Genomic DNA, 25,491 nt, shown 5'->3' with positions numbered 1-25,491 from the left:
ACAAAAATGCTTGGAAACACAAGTATGCCCTAGAATTCTGACAAACAAGAAATTTTAGATCCAGGAATCGCGCCGAGTAGATACTAGAAGCTGACATTTATGAAGAAGTGTACAAAATTGCACAAGTGAAAGCTTAGAGATAGACTGTTGGTAGTTATCATGATGGAAGCGAATACTATACAGTACACGTCTGCAACCCAATTTTGCTTCAGCATCCCCAGAGACTTAAAAAACATTTCTTTGGGTAGGTTGCAAAACATTGCTTCCTCTTTTATTCTCATCACCCCCATTATGACACAAAGCAACAGACAAAATCAAATCACCCACCAACTGTAAGCACTGAAAGCTTAAAAACTCACACAAAAGCATCTTTCCAACTCCCGAATCGGTATTCACTCCACCTGTTTGTAAATCCATACAAACACAATAACACAAAACCTCTACTGATTTAAAAAAGGGGGGAGGGGGCAATTAATGGTTTGAAGTCATTCTTCTACCTAGGCATGGGGCGGGGGAGGGGGAAGGTACAAAACAATGGATACTGAGGGGCTGGGGAAAAACCTTTTGGCCCAGAAGCCTTCGGCGTTAAGAGCGGGGGGGGGGGGGGGGGGCGGAGAAGAGAGGAGGAGATAAGAGTACTTTTCCTCTATCCCTAAAAGCTACGGCGGAAAGAGGTTGCCACCAGGCAAGTCCAACAGGGCGGACTTGGATGCCTACAACTCGCCTCACCAGGCAACATACCCAAAGCCAACTCACCACTCTTCACCGAAAGAAGACGGGGAGAGAGTGGTGGGCTTTGAGTAGGGGGCGAGGAAATACCCCACCCCGCACCACCAGCGCTGCGCCAGGACCCCCACCAACGACTAACACAGCCCCCGGACGCCCACGGGGCGCCCAAGCAGCCTGGGCCAGGTGCCCGGGGAGCAGAGTGGAGCCGGGCCGTCCACCGGGCGCCCCCGGCCCCGCGCCCTCGCGCCGGCTCGCCCTCGCCCGGGCGCTGCCCCGGCCGCCCGCCACCACCGCAGGCCCAGCCCCGGCCGCTGTCAGAGCCGACCGGCTCGGTCTCGGCGCCCAGCTGCGGGGCCCCGCACAAGAGCCGGCTCCGAGGGCCCAGCCCTCCCTGCGACAGCACCCAGGAAAGCGGCGGCGGCCGCGGCGCCTCCCAGGGCCCCAGCCCCTCGGGCCTCGCCCCGGCCCCGCCGGCTCTAGCCCCTCAGGGCGCGCGGGGCCTCCCTCTACCGACAGCCACAGGACCGCCCGACGGGTAAGAAGGAAGGCAGGAAGAACCGACCGACAAACGCCCTCCCGCCTCAGCAGCCCCGGGTTACCGTCAGGAGCCCCAACTCCGCCATCCTCTTCGTTCGCCCTCCTTCCTCCTCCTCCTTAGAAGCGACGCTGCCCAACCGCCGCCCCCCGCCCGCCCCTCCCCCACTCGCCCCGCCCCGCCCGCCCCTCCACACACTCTTGCTCCTACCGCCCCGCCCCACCCCTCCGGCTCAGGCCCGTCACTCGCTGGGAGAAAAACAGGCGGGGCCAGGGCAATCGACACTACCCAATCACAGTGAGGCACTGGCGCCAACGACGCTGTCCAATCAGAGTGAGGCATTGGCGCCAGCTTCCCTCGCTCCGCCCTTTTCCTTTCCTCAGCTGCTCTAGGCCCTCTCTCCCGCCCACTGGGCGCCGCTGGCAAGCCGGGCCACAGAGTAAGCCTCCGGCTGGGTAGAGTGACAACTCGCAAACGGAAGTGACTGTTGACGCTAAGGCAGCCATAACTGCTAATGGCAAAGGGAGTTTCCTGGCCTCCCGTCTCCAGTGTGACGTAGTTTTCCCTTCGTCCAATCTCACCGTTGCTCTGGGCAACAATCGGGCAGTCTGGGAAGAGAGGAGTCTGTAAGTAGGCCCGAAAAAGGACCAAAGGTGACCAGTCATCCCAGGTTAGACAACTTAATTCATATTCGGAACCGCCTGCCCGGGTTGGGGGAGAGGAAGGAGCAGGTTTCCTGGCCCTTATTTTGCTGGGACCTCTAATCACTTACCTAGGTGGACAAAAGGTTAGGGTTCCGAAAATCCCTGTCCCGCCCGGAAGTTGCATTTGGCACTTCTGAATGGGGTCATGGCGGAAGGGTGGGAATAGCCCCCGGCACCCCAGGGAGTGCCCATTTCCACTGGAGCCGCCAAGTGAGGTGAGGATCCGATCTGCCCTGTCCCGCGAGGACGGCCCAAGTTAGACGGCCCAAGCTAGACGTCCCGCGGGAGACGGAGAGCCGGGGAGGTGAGGGGAGCTCACAGCCGCTTCCGCTGGAGGAAGGTTTTCTTTCCGGGCTGGCCTGACGGCGGCCCGCCCTACCTCCGCCCCTCTGAGGTTCCCTGTCGGGCGAGGCCGCTCCACCATCCTCTCTAACCCAGCTGCAGCCAGCTGGGCCCGGCGGGAGCTTAGGCTAGTGCTACGGGGCGGAGCCCCTCACTCCCGCCGCTGGAGCTCCTGACCGCGCCCCCTTAAATTCCTATTGAGTACTTCCATCCCGACCTTTGGAGGACGGAGAATTGTGGAGCTTGAGGAAAACGTTTTCCATTGCCGGCTAGAAAGGAAAAAAGGTGGTCCTCCACCACAGCGGCCACACCTCTTAAGTCTTATTTTCCCACCTCTTGTCTTCACATTTTTAATTTTCTTCCTTTTCTGTTTCTCCTCTTTTGTGGGTTTATAAGCATTAACTGCAGTTCTGGGTAGAGGTATACCGTCCTAATCCTCCATGTCTGCATTTTATTAAACAACTTACTGCTTGTGAATATTCTTAAAAATACCGTAATACTTTTACATGGTTCTTTCTAAAAGTTGTCACACCTTAACTCGTGTAGTTCCTTCTGTAGGCTTAAGTCAAGAACTGTCAGTCAGATTGGTAATGCTGGGTTGGATGCCTAAAGTTGCGGGGGGGGGGGGGGGGGGGGGGGAAAAGACCAGGAGAACTTTCTCAACAAGGGTGCAGACCTACCTTCATTATTTAATCTCTTTCTACTACCTTACTACTCACGCTTTAACCAAAATGAACTACTCTGGTTTCTTCCAAGATTAATCACTGAAGCACTAACCTTTTGTGACTGTATATTAATGTCCTAGTTACCCTTGGAGATGTGTTTCCAGATTCTCTCCAACAGGAAGCAGTTTTCTCTGCGCTTACCTAGCACTTTCTGTACTTCTTTTAGGACGGTCTCTATTTTATATAACAGCTGCTTACGTTCTTAGCTTTACTACTGTGTTTATGTCTAAAATGGTTTTTATCAGATTCATCTGCCTATCATAGTATCCTGCACATGATATTATTTTGGTAAGTACTTCCTAAAAGGTTGAATATTTTTGGTGTCCTGGGGACCTAAGACACTGCCAGCTTTAGTTTATCAAATTCAGTGTGGTTCCTGTTACTCAACCTTTTCCTAGTCTTCCCCTCTGAATTCCTTCCAACATGATTTCTTCCCTCGAAAAACAGAAATCATACATTAAAAAGTTGAAGGAAATACAATAAATATTCATATACCCTTTACCTAGATCCAACAGTTGTTAAATTCTGCTATATTTATTTCATTCCTTCTCACACTTTTTTCATTGTTGTTGAACTATTTGGAAATAGGTTACCGACCTATTGTTAAGCAGGCACCTCTAAAATTTCCAAAATGTATTTCCCTAAGGATTATAAAGTTCTACAAAACACAGTATCATTATCACAACGAAGGAAATTAATTGTTCTGTAATATTTAAAATCTAGTCTGTATGTACATTCTCCCATTTGACCTAAGAATATTTTGTATATCTCTACCCCTGCTCCTCCAACAAAATTCGGAATCCAGTCAAGGTTTATGTATTGTGCTTGGGTATTGTAACTCTTTAGCCTTAATTGAGAACAACTCCCCTATCTTTTTTTCTCCTGTGATGTTGGCATTTTATTTATTTATTTTTTAATTTTTTTTTTTTTTTTTTAGCGTTTATTCACCTTTGAGACAGAGACAGAGCGTGAATAGGGGAGGGGCAGAGAGAGAGGGAGACACAGAATGTGAAACAAGCTCAGGCTCTGAGCTGTCAGCACAGAGCCCAACGCGGGGCTCGAACTCACGGACCGTGAGATCATGACCTGAGCCAAAGTCGGACGCTTAACCAACTGAGCCACCCAGGCGCCCCAACGTTGGCATTTTAAAGAGTCCAGAGCAGAGGTCTTCTTGAATGTCTCCTTTTTTCTTATTTCTTGTAAATCAGAAACTGATCTAGAGGCTTGATTAGATTCCATTTAACATTTTTTCCCAAGAACACTTCACAGTATTCATACTTCTCCAATCATGATTAATAATTAAGCCTTCTCAAATGTGACTACATCTACCAGTGGCATGAGTGGCTAGTTAAATGCATCCCACTTCTCTGCACACACACCCTGCTATGCTGTCCTACAAAGAAGAAATTAGCATTCAATCCTCCTGTCTGTAGAGAGGAAGTGCTAGTGTCCTCGGCCGTGGACCTTTAGTAAAGTATTGCTGCTACTTTGCCTACACTTGTAGCTGATGCAACATAATCTGCAACAGTGTACTGATGTCAGCATAGTTTCATGAGTTTCAACTCCTGGCACCCTGAGGACTGTTGATGAAAGATGTGTGGGCCCTGCAATTCAAATACAGATGAATCTTGATGTTATCAAAGCAGATACCAAGGCAACTGCTGGCCATCTGGTATTTTGTGTGAGTGGGATGTGTCATTTTCTATTAACTTAATAGTAGTGTCTGCTAGTGAAGTATACCATCATCCAAGTTCATCCAAGAAGAACAGTTCCTGTTCTTAGGCCTAGGCACATTTCAGAAGCTAAACACTGCACATTTTATTCACATGAGTCTAAATTAATTAGCCAAATTGAACATGTTGCAACATTTTTCCTACCAGCAGATGCCAGATAGCAAACACAGTAGAACTATTATAGTTTCCAAATACATGACATATGATGTTATTTGGCATCTCCAGATGAACATTATCAATCCAAACTAAGCACTCTGCGGGTATGTGGGCAGCCCTCAAGTGAGAATGAGCATTACTACTTTGTGTCTGCTAAAAAGAAAACACTTCTTTTGGGGCTCCCTCTTTCACCTTCATGTTAGTTTACGTTCAGAAATCTAATATGCATTTGAAAATTCATCTGTTAGTCGATCATAAGTCTTGAATAAAACAAATAAAATCTTTCATATTTTTCCTGCAATTCCTGCCACTCCATCCACAACCTGTACTAGGCAGATTGAATTTACTTAAAAAGATCTAAACTAATAAATATTCACCAAAAAATACCCTCTATTGTCCTTTACATAAACAAATTGCTTCTGGTACCTCCCTCAGTTCTCTAAGATTGTATCTTGTTTCTTAATACCTATTAATGGTAAAATAGGACAATTTGGAATATAATGTGTTATAGTGGTTCTTCTGTATTCTATTGAAGTGGTGACATCAAGTGCCTATAGCAACGAGGATGGTAAGGGAAAGGGAACAATAGGCAGAAGTGGGGGACTAGACAAGTCTCCACGTTCATCTGCGACGTTACTTTCCAGCCCTAGCCAAATTTTGCCACGTGGGAAGTGTTGCCAGATTTGCCAAGAGGAGCTGAAATTTGGACTTTATGTGAAGATCTTGTGATTTTTAAACATAGTTTCAAATACTTTTTAAACATTTAGCAAGCCAGCAAAACATTTAACCAGATAGGACCAAGGGCCACCAGTTTGTGACCTTTGTTTCTTATATGAAAACAGGATTGGCAGTTAGGCCAGAATCTGAAAATACTTTAGAAATGTTTTTCTAAACATATTTCAGGTACATTTATTTTCTTAGGTTAGGCAACTTCCATTTGTCACTTCCATCAAAAATTCAAGATAGAGTCTTATGTACACCGGGCTTCTATTCCCTATAATTTTAAAGGTTTTTACTCTTTGCCACCAACTTAAAAACTTGCCCACATTTGCTCAACCTTGAATTATATTATGAAATAGATTTGCTTTATCATATTTTTTATTATGTTTTAATGTTTATTTCGACAAGAAAATGAGTGGGGGACGGGGGAGAGAGAGAGAGAGAGAGAGAGAGAGAATCTTAAGCAGGCTCCACACTCAGCATGGAGCCTGACGTGGGTCTCAGTCTCCCAACTGTGAGATTGTGACCCAAGCCAAAATCAAGGGTCGGACGCTTAACCAACTGAGCCACCCAGGCACCCCCAAAAGGTTCTTATCCGCTTGTAGCTCCTTCATTTAGCTGTGACTGGCATTATAGACATTGGTATGTTTGTTGAAAGGAAAAATGTGTTTGGATAGGAACATATGATCCCAAATTCCTCTTTTGCTACATTTGTTTTTCATTCTGAAAGAGTAAATTCCCTTGTCCCGAAAAGAGCATCCTTTCTACTCCAGTCTTCACTGTCCAGTGTTTACTTTTAAAGGTCTGTCCTTATTAATAGATATACAGCCATTAACTTTATTTTTTATCTTCAGTAATTATTTTGTCCATGTATAACTTATTTTGATCAATTTTTCACTAATAATGGTAATAACTCAATCCAGAATATTTTAGTTTTTCATTTGTAAACATTTTTGTAGAGAAATATGGTAGGATAATCAATCATTAAAATATGGTTAAGCATGAAAATATATTACAGTAAAATTAAGTGGAATGGTAATAGAGGTCTAGGGAGAAAAAAGATGTAAACTTTCTGACTTAAAAGTAAGTTCTTCATTCTTTTTACTAATGGAGGATAATAGCTGTCAAGTTTTTATGATATTGAGATTATGTTGGATATATTTTTAAAAGACTGATATGGAGCACCTGGGTTGCTCAGTTGGTTAAGCATCCAACTCTTGGTTTCAGCTCAGGTCATGATGTCTTGATTCGTGAGTTTGAGCCCTGCTTGGGATTCTCTCTCCCCCACTCTGCCCCTTCCCCACGTGCACTCACTCTCTCTCTCTCTCTCTCTTAAAATAAATAAACTTCAAAAAATAAAACGAAAAAATAAAAGACTGATATAACAGTTATTTTTAAATATGCTGGAAATTATGTCTTTAGAACTATTTGAACTTAATAAATTTATTTGTCAATTTAGAAATGTGTAAAGGGGTATTTAGTTTTTCTACCTAGTTTTTAAAAATCTGAGGGCACCTGGGTGGCTTAGTTAGCAAATCATCCAACTCTTGATTTCCACTCAGTCATGATCTCACGGTTGGTGAGTTCAAGCCCCTTGGTGGGCTCTGCCCTGATGGCGGAGTGCCTGCTGGGATTCTCTCTCTCTCTCTCTCTCTCTCTCAATATGTAAACTATAAATAAATAAACTATAAATGAATGAATGAGTAAATGGAATAAAAATCTCTGTGCAAGCATAAAATTTGAGGACCACTGACATATATTCTCTGGGTTCAGGACACTTTAGTGCTCTTGTCCAGTCCCATACACAGTTTAGTTCAAGTATCAAATTAAGTCACCCCAGAAATTTTTAACTTGTCCAAGTTGTAAAATTAACTTATATTATCAACATGTGTATGATTGATATAAAGTAGTAATCCTTCCTAGACTTAAGTGTCTTTCAACTCCCACGCCTACAGCTTTGTAAAATATTTCATGACAGATTTGGTTTCCCTCCAAGTTCTTCTGCATTAATTTTAGGCATCCAGCTCAATGGCTACGACAGGTTTGCTTACTTTGTTATGACTTTGAAATGTACTATCCATCAAAACCATTATCTCTGGGACAAATTACAAACTAAAGAAACTACGGGGGGAAAGGAAGTAGATTATTTTCCAATTACCCAGACCAAGAGCTTCAAAAATTATTGACATTCTATTCTCCAAGCATTAAAAGTTTGGGTTATATTAGTGTAAGAATTTTACTTCTGCAATTGAATGTGTTTTCTCTTAAAATATACCTTGACAAATGTATCATTTTAAAATCTGGCATAGTAGTCTATTGTATGGCTGTTACAGAATTTATTTAACCTTTGATATATTGCCGAATATTTAGATTCACCTATTGCTGAACATTTTGCTCTTCAATGCAGTGCTTTAATGAACATTCTTATTCTTATGTCTTTATACACCGGTGCATTATTTCTTTAGGGCCCATTCTAGAATGCTTGGGTCAAAGAAAATGTGCATATTTAGCTTCAGTAGATAATACAAAATATTAATAGATACTACAAAATATCTAAAAAATCTGTACCAAGAAACCCACCCACCAACAGAGAATGCCCATTTCTCTCTACCTTCTCTAACTCTGGATACTGTCAGCTTTAGATTATTTTTGCAATTTCAAAAGATCTAACACACACACCAAAATGTCACATGATTTTCACTTGCTTCATGAATCCATGATCATTTTTCTACTTCAACTACAGTACCCACTTCAGCACTCCTACATCCCGTTAAACTTTATTTTCTATAGCACTTACTACCTTATAGCATCCTATTATTTACTTTCTTTAGAGTGTAAGCTCCAAAAGGTTTGAGGTTTTGTCTGTTTTGTTCACTAAAGAATAGTGCTTTGCACGTTATAGACATATATTTATTGAATTGAATTACATGGCACTTGTATGATACATGTGAATTTCTGTCATAGCTGATATGTTTCTTCTTTGACCCATTTGTCCCTAGTGGTACACACATCTTACCTCATCATAATAAGAAAGTACCTTTAGAAGCAACCACAACTCCTTAGGGCACATTACACCAGACAAAACACCCATGTTTGGCCATTAGCAGGTGAAGGAAAGAAATGTTCCTTCCTACTGTGGACTCCCTGGGCAGTTGATTATCAAGACACTGTAGCCTTGCCAGTGAGGGTCATCCAACCACCACCTTGCTTATTTTAGCCCTTCCCTTCCTGTTTCTCTCCTGCCAGTGCCTGGGGAGGGGGGGTGGGCGCCTAGAACAATAGCCAACCCTAGTAAAGCCAACACTCCACCCAGGCAAGTGACTGCCAGCACTGATATTCCCCACACCAGACCCAACCTACTCCCTACCAGGCTTTTGGCCCCACACCCTTTGCAGTAACAATGGCAGCTTAGTGAAACAGAACTAAGGTTTAGTAGAGCACCAAGTTTCATTGTTTTCCTCCAGCCAGATTTTGGATGTGAAAGAGGGACAGATTAGAGAGAGCAAAGGATTGTGATTGAGTTCTGAGTAGCTGAAGTTGCTACTCTATAAAACATTGAAGATTTTAAGTATTCATCCAATATTTTGCTGATAAAAAAAAAAATTGGTGATACAAAAACTCTTGGTTACTGTTATTTCTTTTCACATTTATCAACATCTATAATGTTTATCCTCCCTTTTGGCAGCATATCACGTCAGATTTGCAACAAATAAGGGCTTACTCAACATGTTCATGGTGATATTTTAGTGGAGAGGCTGTTTATTATAGCTTATAGTTCATATTCAGGCTAATCAGGGACCTGCAATGCTATTAGCTTTCAACATAACCAGGGGAAAAAAGGGAAATGATCACTAGATACCACAGCAGGCCTAACAAGAAAAGAATATGGCTGAAGAAGTTGTGCATTCTAAGGAAATTGCATATTACATTTATCTCAGATTCCATTTAATGAGGAGTTGCTGCTTCATTCCTGGTCCATTCCCTATTTCATCTTCACTCCCAAACAGAGCAGTGTAGGGGTTAAACTTTGATGACAAAGTTCTGTAAAATGTATAGAGGTTCCTTAGGAACTTCAGATGTTCCAGAATGGGAATTTGAATGAGAAAGGAGAGGCTTGGATGGAAGAGGAAGCTTTCTTTACAAATGTCAAAGTTAGTAGTAGAGTGGGAATAACAGACCAGAAGCAGCTTCACTTGATTGTAACTAATTTGCAGTGGGCGGTAAAGGCAGGCACCACGCCAGCATCACCACTTTATAAATAATAAATCTTTCTTCTGTGGTGATGTTGCGAAAGGCACATGGTAAGGTTGCATCAGTATGGTGAAATATCGCAAAATGGGTGGGTCTGTCTAGAGAAGCATCTGTGTTTGTAAAAGGATCATGCTACAAATTACAATCCAGAACACCTTGAATATACAGCATAGCAGTAATCTGGAATGTAACACTGGAAGCAAATGCCATCAGCCAGAGATGGCATATATGCTGGTATGTTCTTAACAAAATACTCAAGATAAAGGTATTTGCTAGCACTTTAGCATGTAGTATCTCTGTATTAAAGGAAAGTAGTAAACTGAAAGCATACCTCACTTCTGTTCTTCAAGAGCCAGTTTCACCCATTTGTGTTGCCTCCTTACAAACAGGACCGGTATAGCCAAGAACTGTTCCTTAGGATGCTTTTTGTCATGATAGCAAAGGGATTAAAGTAGAAGCCAGCTGTTAGCTGTTGAGAAGTGGGAACGTTAGGAAATATTTACCTACTACCTCCTCTTTTTCCTAACTACCTGCCTTACCCCACTTCCCAAATGGTAACACTTTTTTACCCCATCCACCTTCAGGGAGATGCTATCAGTGAACCAAATGGCTGCACAAAAATGCTTTTGGTTTTCCTCAGCTGGCCTCTATTAGGTAATTATGCCTAATAAATGAAGCCCTACCAATTTTTCACTATAAGGGAAAAAAACGTAGAACATGTAGCCTTCCAAATTAACACCTCCACTGATTAAAGAACATCGACACACTCCAGATCCTTACATTAACTCTCTCAACCTTGTTTCAATGAAAAGACTCCTAGGAAATTAATAGGAAAATTATGCAAGGGTAGGGTAGTTCATTTTCTGTAGGAATTGTGATTTTACTTCTTAAAGTATAATGGAAATACCTCAAGCAATATGCTTTGGAAATTCATTCTTGAATGTTAACAATTGATTTCTCATTGAAGGAAAAAACTTAGCTGTATCCAACAATTCAGATATGGCGGAAGTGAAGTCTATGTTCCGGGAAGTCCTTCCAAAACAAGGTATCTAAATTACAAATACTTGGGTCACAGAATATTACAGGTACCTAAAAAGTAGTAGGCACATAGGCTAAGTAGCTAAACATCTGTAACTATTTTGTGTCTTGTATGCCACATTCACCATCCACTCTTTTACAAGTATAAAGAACTCATCCACTGCTTCCCGCCCCCCCCCCCCCCCCCCGTAAAAGGATACCAAATGAATCATTGTTCAACCTAGGAATCCTGTTACACTCAAATTTGCAAATTACAATATGAAATTTTCAATGAAAAAACTAGTACTGTAACTCACCATAATGTTAAATATGGTCTGGAAATGGGGAAAAAGAAACCTAAGTCAAGCAATCATTAAGAAAAGCTGACAGTTTAACATTCAGTAGTTAATATAGTAAAAGAATGGTATTAACATGAATATTAAGTATTTTTATGCACTATGTATTTCTCCTGAATCTTTTTGCACATTAAACATTTGACACAAAATGAGTCGTGTGTCTCATAGGTAGCTTGGAATTTTAGGTACCAAGTTCAAAAAGGTGTCCTTGTGAACTCCCTAGTATTAAATGTTGATATATTTGAAGTAACTGTGAAAACAAAAGATTTTCATTGATAGTGGATTAAGTCTTTAGACTTTCATTCTAGCTGCAAATCCAAACTACCAATCAACTGGGTCATCTCACTCAAATTGTTTCTTTTTAAACTTAGGGCAGCTGTCTGTGGAAGATATAACCACAATGGTGCTGTGTAAACCCAAACTTTTACCCTTAAAATCTCTGACTCTGGAAAAATTGGAGAAAATGCAGCAAGCAGCCCAGGATACGATTCGCCAACAAGAAATGGCAGAAAAGGAACAACAGCAAATAACTCACTGAATGATAACTTAGCACTTCTACAGAATACCCTACCTTAGTATTAACAATAGCTAGAAAATAATTTGCACCTGTATGCTGAGAACAGTGTGTTAAAACTGATAGTGCTTATAAATAATATAAAAATACCCAAGACTAATGAAACTTGTATTGTGAATTTAGACACTGTGGTTTGTATTGAACATAAGCAATTAAAAAAACTTTGAACCCAAATTTTATGGGTTTTTTTGTTTTTTTTTTTTTACCCAAGTTTTTAGAACTGTAAATTATTGTTCACCATTCCTATCAGTCTTACGGGTAAAATTCTTAGGCACAAGTGACTAAATGCAACTCTTATGTTCACAAAATCTTTACACGTTTATTAAAAACTGAATTGGACGATACATTCTAATCTTGTACAAAGCGTTTTGGGGCTTTTACATTACCTAACTTTAAAACTCTTTTACAAATTTTGTGTTTCATGTTTAAGGCTATTTTGCCTAACCAACTGATTCTACCAGTAATGACAAAACTAAATAAATTTGAAACCCTCACTTACCTCACTTATCCAGTAGTCCCCTGAGCTTTTTGTTTTCATAAAACGTTTTGAAGTTTATTTAAGAGAGAATGTGCGAAAGGGGAGGAGCAGAGAGAGAGAGAGAGAGAGAGAGAGAGAGAGAGAATCCCAAGCAGGCTCTGCACTGCACCGCACTGTCAGCATGCAGCCTGAGGCAGGGCTCAAACTCATGAACCACATGAATAGTGACCTGAGCAGAAATCGAGTCAGACACTTAACTAACAGTGAGCCACCTAGGTGCCCCAGTCCCGAGTTTTTAATTATACTGACTTTAAGGACTAAGAATTACCTGGCTACCTTTATCATCCAGGTATCAAACACACAATTAAAACTACAGACTTGAAAGAACCCATGGGATAAATATCAACATTAAATTTGGAGTTTTAATTCTAAAAGGTTTAATTCTAAACCTGCAATGGGCATATTCCTAATACCTTTGTAAATTCTGAATATAATTCTTGGCTGGTTGCTACAATCAATAATAGACCATTTAAATTACCATGGACCTTGAGGCCTTGCCGAGTAATTAGGCTCTACAAGAGGTTAGAAATGTAATCGTTCTTTAGATAACTGCTATTTATTGGTAGCTACTATTTTCTCAAACACTGGATAAATGTAAAACTTTTTGAGTCACTGAAGAATTTTTTATAACACAAACATTAGCTGGTAACAGAATTTAAGAATGATGAAATTTTAGAAATTTCATTGAACTTTAGAGAAGATCAGAAAATAAGTATGCGTGCATTTCCCACATATAATATTAAAAGAATTTATTTACGATTGTACTTTTGATTTAAAATTTTTTTTAATGTTTATTTTTTGAGAGAGAGCGTGAGCAGGGGAGGAGCAGAGAGAGAGGGAGACACAGAATCTGAAGCAGGCTCCAGGATCTGAACTATCAGCACAGAGCCTGATGTGGGGCTCAAACCCACAAACCATAAGATCATGACCTGAGCCAAAGTTGGATGCTTAACAGACTGAGCCACCCAGGTGCCCCAAGTACTATTCATTTAAAAGTTTGCAAAGAACAAAGTTTAAATTCACTAGGTTCAAATATGCTCCCTTAGAGGATTTAAAATTTGCTGTGTAAAATAAAAGTTTTTAAAAAGACCTAAAATAAATGTACTCCCAATGAAGAATCAACACTGCTTCACATGTTTTATTTTGTCATACATTCTTTTAGAACCAGGTTCATTTTTCCAGTTTTGTAGAAAAATAGATGTTCCAGCCACCATTTATTTAACTGTCTAGTCTTTGAGACCAATCAATATGTTCCCTGGAAAAATGAATAAGTCTTATGACTAACTCATTTTCTTAAAATTCTTTAAGACAAAGAAATAACTTTTTTTTTTTTTTTTTTTTTTTTTTAACTCCCAAAGCACAGTATTCCAACAGCAGCAGCCAACATGGGGTTTTAGCAGCTTAACTTCACCCCCTAAATAAAGCTTTGTATAAACCAGTGATTTTACTACAAAAACACTGTCCTTGAAAGAAAGGAGTGGCAGTCAGACATCAATGCAAAACTTGGAATGATTAGGTCATAAACATGGCACTTACAAAAGGTAGCTTATGAGAATATTCCACTTAAGAAGTGGTTACTCTTCTGTCCCTCCTTTACACCCTCAAAAAAACAAAAATACGAAAGAAAAAAGAAAACACTTCCTTTAAAAATTCCCCTTAAATTGTAAGTTTATAAAATTTCAGAAATGCCTTGTACCCAAAACAAGTGCTTCAAAAACAAAACAAAACAAAAAACCTGTGCTAACAACTCTTACAATTCAGATATATTTATATTTTTTAGAACATCTAAGACTGTAAGAGTTCTTATATTCAGTAGCTCTCTGGTTTAAGGCGACCTCCATCTCCTTCACTTACAAAACGTTTTCTGCCCCTGTAATGAAAAGAACACAAACATGAAAATGGAGATCAATTCTATCTATAAACAAACAAACAAACAAACATCTTGGGTTCTTTTGGTTAGTCATTAGGTTTTGAAGGGTTCTGTTTAAAAAAAAAAAAAGTGAGCATGCCTCTAATCCTTTTGAAAAAAGACTCTTTTCTTGCTATGTATCCTAGGAGGTAGCAAATCAAATGAACTGTTAATGTTAATCCAAGCAGTTTTTAGTTAAATAAGAGCTTAATTATTGAATAAGTTCATTGTCAAATGGAGTCATGTAAAAGAAAAGTTAAAATATAAGGCAAACATGCTATTTGGAACTTCAATATTTACTTCTCTGAGTATTATTTGAAAGCTAAACAATGAGACAAAGAGACACCAACGTGATTTGGAATTATGCAAATTAAAGCTACAGAACCTATGAAAATATCCACGTTAAAAATTTTTTTGTAACTTTTTCTCAAATCTAGAAAAGCCGTAACCTGAACATGGAAAAATCAGAATCCAATTAATTCCTGTCTATGCCCCATTTTAGGATTCCTGCTATTTCTTTTTTTTTTTTAATGTTTATTTATTTATTTTGAGAGAGAAAGAGAATCCCGAGCATGGGATTCATGCTATCAGCACACAGCCCAACATGGGGCTCAATCTCACAAACGGTGTGATCATGACCTGAGCAAAACTCAAGAGTTAGACGCTTCACTGACTGAGCCACCCAGGTGCCCCGGAATTCCTGCTATATCAAAATCAAGAGGTCTTGCTTTATAATGTAGGCACACTTATGCTGTATGTAGCCAAACATAGTAGCTATGTACAGCCCAGGAGAAATATTTGACCAGCAGCCTAAAGCAGTAAGTGGAAAACAGAGTTGTCCAGGATTAGTCCTCATTTTCTGACCCTAGACCAACATGCACAAGCATTCAAGACCACACACAAGTGTGCACTTCACCCAAATAGGCTAATGGATAGAGGATAAAAAGTCAAGGTTCTATAGCATACAGTGAAAATTTAGGTATCTCCCTCAACTGATCCTTGAGGGTAAAGCCACAATAAAAATGACCATTTAGACTTCTGAACAGAGGATGAAAAACTTAAAAAGCCAGTGCCAAGGTGTTGACCCCTTTTCACACGAAGTCTAAGTGGAAATCAGCTACATTTTCTGGCACATACAGGCTTCAGACTGTAAATATAAGGAGACTGAGATACAGAACAAAGCAGTAAGTAGCAAGAACTCTTGCCAACATTGGCAGTATTTACTGATGTATACAACTTGGCACATAAATGATGCCATCACCAAGCACAGAGAGAGATTTTGGAGATGTATATTTGCAAACATTTTTATCAAAGCCATTAAACAGTATCTTCCTCCTCTTCTCTCAAAAGCTTCTAAACTTTCTAGAGCAACAGACACTACCAAGAACTATTTTTCTGAGATTTAATTCTCACAATGCACTTAAAATAGACAAAGCTTTGCAATTTTTTCAGTTTAAAAATTACAAAAAGTTAAAATTTACATAAAACAGACACACACAGGCCACCCAGGTAGCCTCAGGTCAGGATCTCATGGTTTGTGAGGTCATGCCCCATGTCAGGCTGTGTGCTGACTACATAGAACCTGCCTGGGATTCTCCGTCTCCCTCTCTACTCCTCCCCTGCTCTCTGTCTCAGAAATAAACAACATTAAAAAAAAAACAAAACAGATATACACAAGTTTAGCTATTACTAACATTTATACCTATTTATTATAAACTTACATTATAAGCTTTATTTTAACCACAAAAAAATTCATCAACTGCTAAAGAGTTAGATCCTAGTAGCACAAATACAGTATCTCCAAAGAATCACACACATATACTTTCTAATGAGATAAGGCCCAATTAGCCTCAATTCTCCATTCTATGAAGGAATAAAAGGAAGCTACATGGAGTAAGGAATAGCCTATATCTTGGAAGCCAGAAAAGGTCTGGATTCATCCTTAGTCTTTACTGTGTGTGAACTTAGAAAACTTCTATTACATCTCCTTAAACCTTAATTTTCTCATCTCATTGGTGATAATATCTACTCTGAAATATTTCAACTACTTAGAACAGAGCCTGGTACACAGAACTACTACACAAAATTAGTTTCCTTCCAGTGAAAAGGGGCTTCATGAAGTAGCCCTGTATAAATTTTACAAGGGGGCAAAATAAGCTTTGCCCTAGTTTTTCTATTAACTCAAAACTCATGATTTTCACTCTTGAGTGGCTTCAGGGGAGATATTACTTTTCTGACAGAATTCCAGAATTTTTCTGGAATGACAGAAAATCAGCTTAGCCTTTCCAAGCACCTCAGCCAATATTTTATGTGGAAAAAAGTAATAAAGTACCTTGAAGGACAAAGATCTCTGAGTTGTTTGGAAATTATTCCAGCCTGAAAACATTCTTCTACAAATCGTTCAAGCACAGAGTATGAATGTGGGACATCCAAATTAATGTCTGGAATTTCATTGTAAATTCTCTCATAACCCTAAAACAATGAAATTATATACAGAATTGTTAGCCCATATAAAGTACATAATGCCATATGACCCATCACTGTCATCAAACGACATTTAAAGACAAAACATTCATAAAATTAGACTGAAGTCAGATCTGATCTTTGAAAAGTATAGACAATATTTGTCATAGAATGTTTTCTTTAAAATTTTTCTCTTAAAAGAGTTCAGGTGGACATCAGACACTGGACACATTTCTTCATCTGTATACATTTAGTACACTTTTTAAAATATAAGGCAAGTAAGCACCTCACCAATATCTTAAATAGGAATAAATTAAATACTTTAAAGAATATTTGTTAGAAGATCATGTTCATGTTTGTCTCTAGATACAAAATAAAAACTATCATATCTTAAAAATAGAACTCTTGAGGAAGAACAATCACATCTTTAAAAAAGACAGGAAAAAAACTCAATGAAGTGTTACTTTACAAGAAATCAAACATAATCACAACCATTAAAAAAAAAAAAAACTATAGGCACAATACTATTTAACATACCTAAAAGAATATTTCATTGACAATTCATAATATGTATTCAATTATTATACATTTAAGGTAGAAGCCTAAAAATTGTTCAAAATAATGTTATACTTACTCTTTTCATTTGGTCTAGAGTAATGGTAGAAGATTTCCAAAGAGATTTTAATAAATTCAAAATCATCTTAAATGCACTTTCTCCAGTTGACTCTAAAACCATTACAATAGCCTAAAAATTGAATGAATGAATAAATGAATGAATTTTTGGTCATTTAAATTTATATAAGAAACTGCTCCTAAAATGTATCAGATCCCTTTTGTCTTATATGTAATTATAATCATTATAAAAATTTAAAAACAACTTTCTCCCTTAACATTGAAATTTTTTAAAAGAATAAAAATAGATGTACACTATTAAAGAACCATTAAGTCACTGTGGTGCAAAAAGGAATACTTAATAATAACTCTCTTTGGAATGTCAAAGTAATCTTACTTCATATACAAGCTCATGGTGAAAATGAGGTACTTCCAGTTCCTTAAGGCAATGTTCAGCTTCAGATATATCTCCAGAGAGTAAATACTCTTTCAGCAGCATATCAATCTATTAAATTTAAAAATTTAGATGTATTAGAATTCCTAATTTTTTTTTTTTAAACTGTGCTTTCTGCCTATAGGATTTACTTACTCTCAAATAGCAGGTCACCAACAGCTGTGTAAGAACATACAGACTTGACACAACACTATCATAACAAAATTTTTTTCATAATTAAAAAGTAAATCCCCAATTTTTACATGGCTGATAATTATAAAGAAAATGCAGCGCTTCAGTGTGCCTTAATAATCACTGAGATCTATGACTAGACTTAATCTCAGTTGTGACCATAATACTTCAATGCTCACTGTAAAACAAGGGATTTTAAAGACCACTAGAGGGCACTGGCTGAAAGTCTCAAAATATATTTTTACAGTGTCACACACTTTCACTTCCATCAGGATGACCTTAATAGTCACTGGAAGCCAAAAAATGATGATAATAGAGCTTTACTAGACAGGGCAAAAATATCCATACAGCTTCTCTTTTCTCTTCAAATAGAATTTGAAACCTATTATCTAAGATGTTCATCTGGAATTCAGTTTCTAGTTGTAACTAAAGAGGCAAGTCTTGACTTTCTTATTCAAATACAGTAACATCTATGGCTCCAGAGAAAAGGAGGAAAGTTTTCCAGCACAAGAACTTCAAACAAGAATGTTCTTCCCTATACATGGCCTGTTAAAATCACCTTTGCACCTAGTGGACACTCAATGAATGTTGGCTCACTTAATTAAATAATCTCATTTAAGTATCTTTGACTTCCAACTTCTGCAATATATTTAATAAAGGGTAAAATTTGATCAATAGAATACATACCGATGATACTGATACATACTGAATAATATCTATTATCATGCTTTAGAAAAGTAAATACTTAGGGGTGCCTGGGTGGCTCAGTCAGTTAAACGACTGATTTCTGCTCAGGTCATGATCTCACAGTTCGTGGGTTCAAACCCTGCATCGGGCTCTGTGCTGACAGCTCAGAGCCTGGAGACTGCTTCAGATTCTCTGTCTCCCTCTCTCTCTACCCCTCCCCTCCTCGTGCTCTGTCTCTCAGAAATAAAATAAACATTAAAAAAAAAAAAGTACATATTTAAAGCATGGCATTTGAATAAAGTGTTTTTACTTTATAATTGTAAATTAATAAATTTATTATTTAAATTATATCACTTACAGTTTTTTAACTTTGTTATAGAACTTGAAGTATTTCAATGTTTCCCATCAGGCTCCATGCATTTTTTGAGAATAATAAATTATAAATACATACATATACATTTCTAAAAGTCCTCTTTGTCCAACTCATCCTTCCATGTAAAAATAAATGAATACCCAAATAATGTCAACTCATATTGGTAGTTTTATTTCCATTTCTATCTTGACTATTTTTTCGTTGAGATAATTCACATAAAACAGTTTGGCACTTTCTCAAAATAATAATTTTGGGGAAATATTACCATCATTTTTTTTAAGTTTATTATTTTTTTAGTAATCTCTACACCTAACTTGGGCTCAAACTCACGACCCTGAGATCAAGAGTTGCAGCTCCTCCAACTGAGCCAGGCAAGCACCCTAAGTGTTATCATCTTAACAATATTAAGTCTTCCAATCCATAAACATAGGATATCTGGATATCTATTTTAAATTTTAATTTCAACAATGTTTTGCAGTTTTGGTGTATAAGAGTTGCACTTCTTTTGCTAAATTTAGTCCTAAGTATTTTGATATTTTTTATTCTATTGTAAATGCAATTGTTTTCCTAATTTCATATCATTCATTGCTAGTGTACAGAAGTAGAATTGAATACTGTATATTAATCTTATATCCTATAATCTTGCTGGATTCATTTATTAGTTGACAGTTTGGGGTTTTTTTGTTTTTTTGTGGATTCATTAAGATTTCCTGTATACAGATCATGTCATCTGGGAATAGACATAGTTTTACTTCTTCCTTTCCCATCTAGATGCATTTTATATCATTTTCTTGCCAAAATGCCATTATCTTGACTGTTTTTATACCTCAATCTTCCTAACCACATGAAATTTTTTTTTGAAAACAGATACTATAATCATGACATTATCTATCCTAAGATATATAAAAGCAAACTGGTCAAAAATCTATAGTTTAAGCTCCTTAACGCTCAAACTAGGTACACATATCATTAAAAGATGTATTAAGTATCAAAACTATAGTCACATGAAAAGATTATACTCAAAAGTCAGAAGTACATGGACTGTAAGACTTCTAATTTTCTTAATAATCTGCAAGTAATATTAAGTACTTTTTCTGGTTTCTTGTTATAGAACATTACTGCCAGAAAAAAAAAAAAATCCATAGAGAATAAATCTGGCGTTTTAATGAAATAAATCAATTACTTTAAAGCATGCACACAAGTAGTGAACTTCCTTACAAAAATCGACCACTCTGATCTACTCTAGTGTTCATAATTCCTAACTTATGATCTAAGAGTATCCAGTTTCGAATTGCTCATATAAAAATGTAGTTACTAGGGTGCCTGGGTGGCTCAGTAGGATGAGCATCTGACTCTTGATTTCGGCTCAGACTGTGATCCTAGCGTCGTGGATCGAGCCCTGCATTGGGCTCTATGATGAGCAGAGAGTCTGCTTAAGATTCTTTCTCTCCCCCTGCCCCACTGCCCTCCTCCCTGTCTCATACTCTTTCTCTATAAAAATTTTTTTAAATGTATTTATTGAATAACTACAAAATAGAAAGTCTTATGTTGACAGTATTTGAAAAATTTTAACTACTACTACAAGAAAATACTTCAGGCATTCCTCTCAGGTTCAAATACAGCATTCTTATGAGAGCCCTTTTAATTTAACACAGTCTTTTTTTTTAGTCAGGGAAGCCATAAAAATTTAATAATAATTATATAATTATTGTATAATTTATAGCACCAGGGAATAAAGCCAAATACACAAAGATTATCCAATTTTCCATTTATAGCTTTAAGACAGAACTTAATTTTTATCCACAAAAATACCAGCTAGAGGGCATAGTTTACTTCCCCTGAGGAATACATGTATATTAAGTTAAAGACAATACCCAGTAGTTACCTCTTTAACAAGGTGGTTAACAGACTGCTGCCCACCTCCAGAGCCCCACACACTGTCTTTGCGCTTTCCACCTTTAGACATACTCAGAAGCACAGTAGCCTTGTCCAGAGCAGCTCTACCAGAAATAATAACAACAATAATAATAATTTTGACAACTTAGAAATGCTTCAGGTTGACCTAAAAGCTTTCACGTAACCTAAAATCAATCTAAAATTCAAAATCTAACCTTATTTCAAAATAATTGATCTACACTGAGTGGAAACATGTCACATAAAACTTAACTTTTACATAGTTCTGCACCTTCCCACCAGGGCAACCATTCCATTCTGACCTGAAGTAGTCTTAGAAATTTAAGTTAACATCTACACCTGAGCAAATCTAAGACATGGCACTGACTAAATTTAAGTTTCCAGGAAGTTACAAAAAACCATACGGCATGATTCCCAAATATCACAGTTAGCTTAAAATTAATTATAACAAAGAACAAGAGTGAAAACATTATTTCCTAATATTTCTGTAGCAGATAAATATAAAATAAAATTGAAAATGGGGCTCCTTTGTTAATACTGTCCATCTTCTTAGAATATTAAATAATTACAGAATGTGAAAACCTGAACGGAGCTTAAAGAAACATTCTCAGTCAAACCCTTCATTTTTATAAGTAAGGAAACTGAGGCCCAGAGAAGAGCGGCTTGACATAAAGGTAGCTAATGGCTTAGTTAAAATCCCAAACTTCTACATTACAGTACTGTCCTCTTCCTATTACATCATGTCAACAATCTCTCAATTTTTTTAACAGTGGAGAATATACACAAATCACAAATAGATGTCCACAATGTCTGATTAATTCAAATATCATTTCAATAAAATGCTGTAGAATTTTCCCCAATTTTGAAATTCTAAGTAGGAAAATTAATTTACTTACCTAGCCTGTACACAGTCTACAGTTCCTTTGTAACTATCAATATAGGTATTACATAAAATTCCATCTCCAACAGCTCTAGCAATAAACTGGCCAACCAACTACAAAAAAAAAAAAAAAAAAAAAAAAGCTGTATAAAAAAATCTAAAATGAAACTCTATAGGACACAATTTCTAATACACAAATGATAAAGACTGGCTGGACTACAGAATCAATAACTAAGACATGTTGGAAACTCAAACATCTATCTAGCACCTGCTAGTTATGTTTGACATACATTCCCACATCTTAACCTCCAAGGTAACTACCCATGGGGGGTGGGAAGGACACATATCAGTTTTGCTCACTACTGAATCCCCCAACACCTTGCACACTGCCTGAAACACAGTACATAATCAAAAACGCTTGTTAAGCCAGTGACCTAAATTTAAGAGAAAACTCTCTTCTGGAAATTAAAAAAAAAAAAAAAATGGGACTAGGTTTTCTCAAAAACTGTCTGATTAAAGGAATTTATTGTATGGAGAAAACACTGCGTAGAAATTTCTATCTGAAAGTATATTCATAGCGTTATTTTGTTTTGTTTTGTTTTTAAAGTAGGCTCCATACCCAGTGTGGGGCTCAAACCCATGACCCCCAGACCAAGTGTCACATGCTCCACCGACTAAGCTTGCCAGACGTACCTATGCATAACATTATTTCTTATAAAAACTGGAAACAACTTCAGTGTCCAACAATAAAGGTGTGGTTACATGATACATACAATGGGGGTCATTATGGGGTCATTAGGAAATACATTTACTACTTTTTATAGTGTAAGAAAAATCAAGTTTACAAAACAGCACATATAGTATAATTCCATTTCTTATTAAAACAAAAATGCAAGGATATACAAAAACCATACACTGATAAACATCCACAGAAAGTAAAAGAGATTTAACACCAAAATGTTTAACAGTTAACACTGGTTATTTCTGCTGGCTTTTCTTCATTTTGACTTTATTTTTCAGAAATTCTATAATATGAACTTACGTAATCATTTTTTTAACATATGAGTAGTTTTATACCAGTTTCCTGGTATAAAAAGAAAAAAAAGTCCACGTTTGAATCATAGCTCAATACCTTACCAGACTACTGTCTGGCATAGAAAAGAAACAGCATTTAGGAATTAACTTATATATATATTCCTAAATTAATGTTTAAGTGCTCCTGCCTTTTTAAAATTTTTTAATGTCTATTTATTTATTTTGGGGGGGGGGGGGAGTGGGGAAGACAGAGAAGAAGGAGATAGAGAATCCCAAGCTGTCTCCAAGCTGTCAGTGCAGAGCCTGATGCAGGCTCAATCCCACAAACCGTGAGATCATGACTTCAGCCAGTATCAAGATTCAGATGCTTAACGGACTGAGCCACCCAGGTGCCCCAAGTGCTCCTACCTTGACTTAAAACTCTGGTCAAGTAAACAGAAACAATTTCACACATTTTTAATTTCAAATCAGAAAGTCACATTATACTATCAGCATGTATTGAATCTAATAAATACATAAGGCTTTGAGATCAGAATCTAAACAGAAACATAAATCATAAATTTTCTAATAATTTTCCCACAAAGCTACAAAGGGGAACAGACTTATTTATGATTATTTTTATAATAAACATCAGTGAAGCCAATTCAATCTTCAATTATAACAATCTACATATTTTTTAAATCCTAGATCATACAACAGCTTAATCACATATAATAGAGAATATACAAGCAGCAAAAAAACAAAACAAAAAACAAAAGACCTACAAACTATACAGAGCATGGGTGGAAAAGCAGGATATAAAATTACAGTATGATGAAAACTATATTTGAAAAAGAAAAACAGCTAGTCAAAAATATGCTAAAATGTCAGAGGGCTATTTTTGTATGGTAAAAAATATAGGTCTTTTTGTCCCATTTTATCTACTAAAGTTTCTTAGAAGCATGTATTATTTCTATAATTGGAAGTGTAGTGGGGAAAGGGGAAGGAGAGAACAAATAAAAAGAATCATACAAACCTGTGGTGCTCTAGGAGTATCCAATGCCAATTCAGGTAGATCTTTCAATAATTTGTCAAATGATTTTTCTACATCATTTGTGCTCATTACTGTCCCACACAGGTCAGAAAGAAGCTTAGATGTCATTTCTCTATGACTAGCCTTTCCCTCCAATGCCAAGGAAACTGCCAACACTGGTACTCCACTTTTCATTTCACCAAGATTTAAATCTCTTAGCATTTCCTATTCAAAAAAAAAAAGAAGTTAAAAAGTATGTCACTACCTTTAGTTCAATATGATTTTAATTTTGAAAAATCAAGATTTTATCCATAGATCCTTACCTCTTCCCCTTTGGAAATAATCAGAAAAGCAGTCAATTTTGTAGGAAAGGATAAATTCATCTTTCTGTGCATATAAATTAGATATTGATCCACTTTGTCAAGCTTTAACTATCTAAACATCACTAAACTCAAGAATGTGAATCACACCTAAAACAGTATGAAACTATATATTGCTAAGTTTGTGTTAGGAATTAACTAACCCTGTCCTTATAATTTTTTTTAATTTCTTTTTATTTAAGTAATCTCTACACCCAATGTGGAACTCAAACTCGCGAACCCAAGATCAAGAGTCGCATACCCTTCCAACTGAGCAAGCCAGGCACCCCTAATTTCTAGGAATATTCTTTTATGAATATTTGTGGAGAGATTCATTTTACATTATCATAAGCTGTTTATACTCTGCTTTTCAAAGTTTTCTCTTTGCACTAAAGTTTATACTGTTCACATTAAGTTTAAAGGAGATCTTTTTTTTTTTTTAATGTTTATTTTTGAGAGAAAGCATTTGGCACATGAAAGCAGGGGAGGGCAGAGAGAGGGGGACAGAGGATCTGAAGCGGGCTCTGGGCTGACAGCAGCGAGCCCGATATGGAGCTCCAACTCATAAACTACGAGATCATGACCTGAGCCAAACTCAGACACTCAACCACTGAGCCATCCAGGCGCCCCCCCTCTTTTTTTTTAAAGTTTGTTTATTTAAGTAATCTCTAGACCCAATGTGGAGCTCAGACTCATGACCTGGTGATTAAGAGTCACATGCTCTTCCGACTGAGCCAGTCAGGTATCCATAAAAGTTCTTAAACCATCGTTTTTAAGTGGAATTATTGCTTCAAATGCTGGGATTCAGTTAAAATTTCCTATTAAAAATAATAATAGCAGCTGCTAATACTACTGTATATAATGTGTCAAGCATTGTAACAGGCATTTTAGTTTCTATTATCTTATTTAAGACTCAAAACCACCTTTTCAGGGAGATGTCATCATCATATCCATCATACCCAAAGCAATGAAAAATTAAGTATCTGCTGAGGACATATAGCTGGAGTGGCCAAGTTGAAAGTGGGATATAGGCAGTATGACCCTAGAGGCTAAATTCTAACTCAGTTATTTAAAGTGCCTTCCTTTTACAGTTTTCTCAGAGTGTTTAAGTCATGTTATACTACTAAAAGAGTGCCAGAACTATTTTCACAGCCACCTAACTGGTGTCCTTGTGAGCAGTCTCTTCTACTCGATTTCAACTTCCTGGACTATGCTTGAACAACTCACTCACTGCCTTTAAAC

The 25,491-nt window shown here is 37.7% G+C and overlaps 3 protein-coding genes across 8 annotated transcripts in view; 1 reads left to right on the top strand and 2 right to left on the bottom strand.

Annotated features, from left to right (window-relative positions):
* The window catches only part of SHOC2 (SHOC2 leucine rich repeat scaffold protein), a 109,163-nt gene extending 107,038 nt beyond the window's left edge, over positions 1-2,125 (bottom strand). The window contains exon 1 of one of the 3 annotated variants that reach the window (XM_049645742.1): positions 2,037-2,125. The gene's annotated coding sequence lies outside the window, so the exon portion shown is untranslated. Of the gene's footprint in view, positions 1-1,328; positions 1,422-2,036 lie in introns of those variants that run through there. The other 2 variants (XM_049645741.1, XM_049645743.1) reach the window with 2 other exon arrangements.
* On the top strand, positions 1,246-12,016 carry BBIP1 (BBSome interacting protein 1). 4 transcript variants are annotated; one of them, XM_049645749.1, is made up of 3 exons: positions 1,246-1,264; positions 10,863-10,940; positions 11,640-12,016. In XM_049645749.1, the coding sequence occupies exons 2-3, from the start codon at positions 10,895-10,897 to the stop codon at positions 11,804-11,806; spliced, it is 213 nt and encodes a 70-aa protein (XP_049501706.1). In that variant the 5' UTR covers positions 1,246-1,264; positions 10,863-10,894; the 3' UTR covers positions 11,807-12,016. The 4 variants fall into 4 exon arrangements, with proteins under 4 accessions (XP_049501706.1, XP_049501704.1, XP_049501708.1 ...); XM_049645747.1 differs by lacking the exon at positions 1,246-1,264 and adding an exon at positions 1,846-1,934; XM_049645751.1 differs by lacking the exon at positions 1,246-1,264 and adding an exon at positions 2,101-2,183.
* A 1,475-nt stretch (positions 12,017-13,491) lies between these two features.
* PDCD4 (programmed cell death 4) overlaps positions 13,492-25,491 on the bottom strand; it is a 28,693-nt gene continuing 16,693 nt past the window's right edge. Inside the window, exons 6-12 of the mRNA XM_049645745.1 lie at positions 23,894-24,115; positions 21,860-21,957; positions 20,935-21,049; positions 17,762-17,869; positions 17,387-17,497; positions 16,622-16,761; positions 13,492-14,250 (exon numbers count right to left, since the gene is read on the bottom strand). Of these exons, the coding sequence (XP_049501702.1) occupies positions 14,190-14,250; positions 16,622-16,761; positions 17,387-17,497; positions 17,762-17,869; positions 20,935-21,049; positions 21,860-21,957; positions 23,894-24,115 (855 nt within the window). The 3' untranslated portion in view covers positions 13,492-14,189. The remainder of the gene's footprint in view (positions 14,251-16,621; positions 16,762-17,386; positions 17,498-17,761; positions 17,870-20,934; positions 21,050-21,859; positions 21,958-23,893; positions 24,116-25,491) is intronic.

The sequence above is a fragment of the Panthera uncia genome, chromosome D2 (genome assembly GCF_023721935.1).
Source record: "Panthera uncia isolate 11264 chromosome D2, Puncia_PCG_1.0, whole genome shotgun sequence".
NCBI lineage: Eukaryota > Metazoa > Chordata > Mammalia > Carnivora > Felidae > Panthera > Panthera uncia.
Note: the sequence above shows the minus strand (reverse complement) of the source record. Positions and strands in the feature narration are given on the sequence as shown.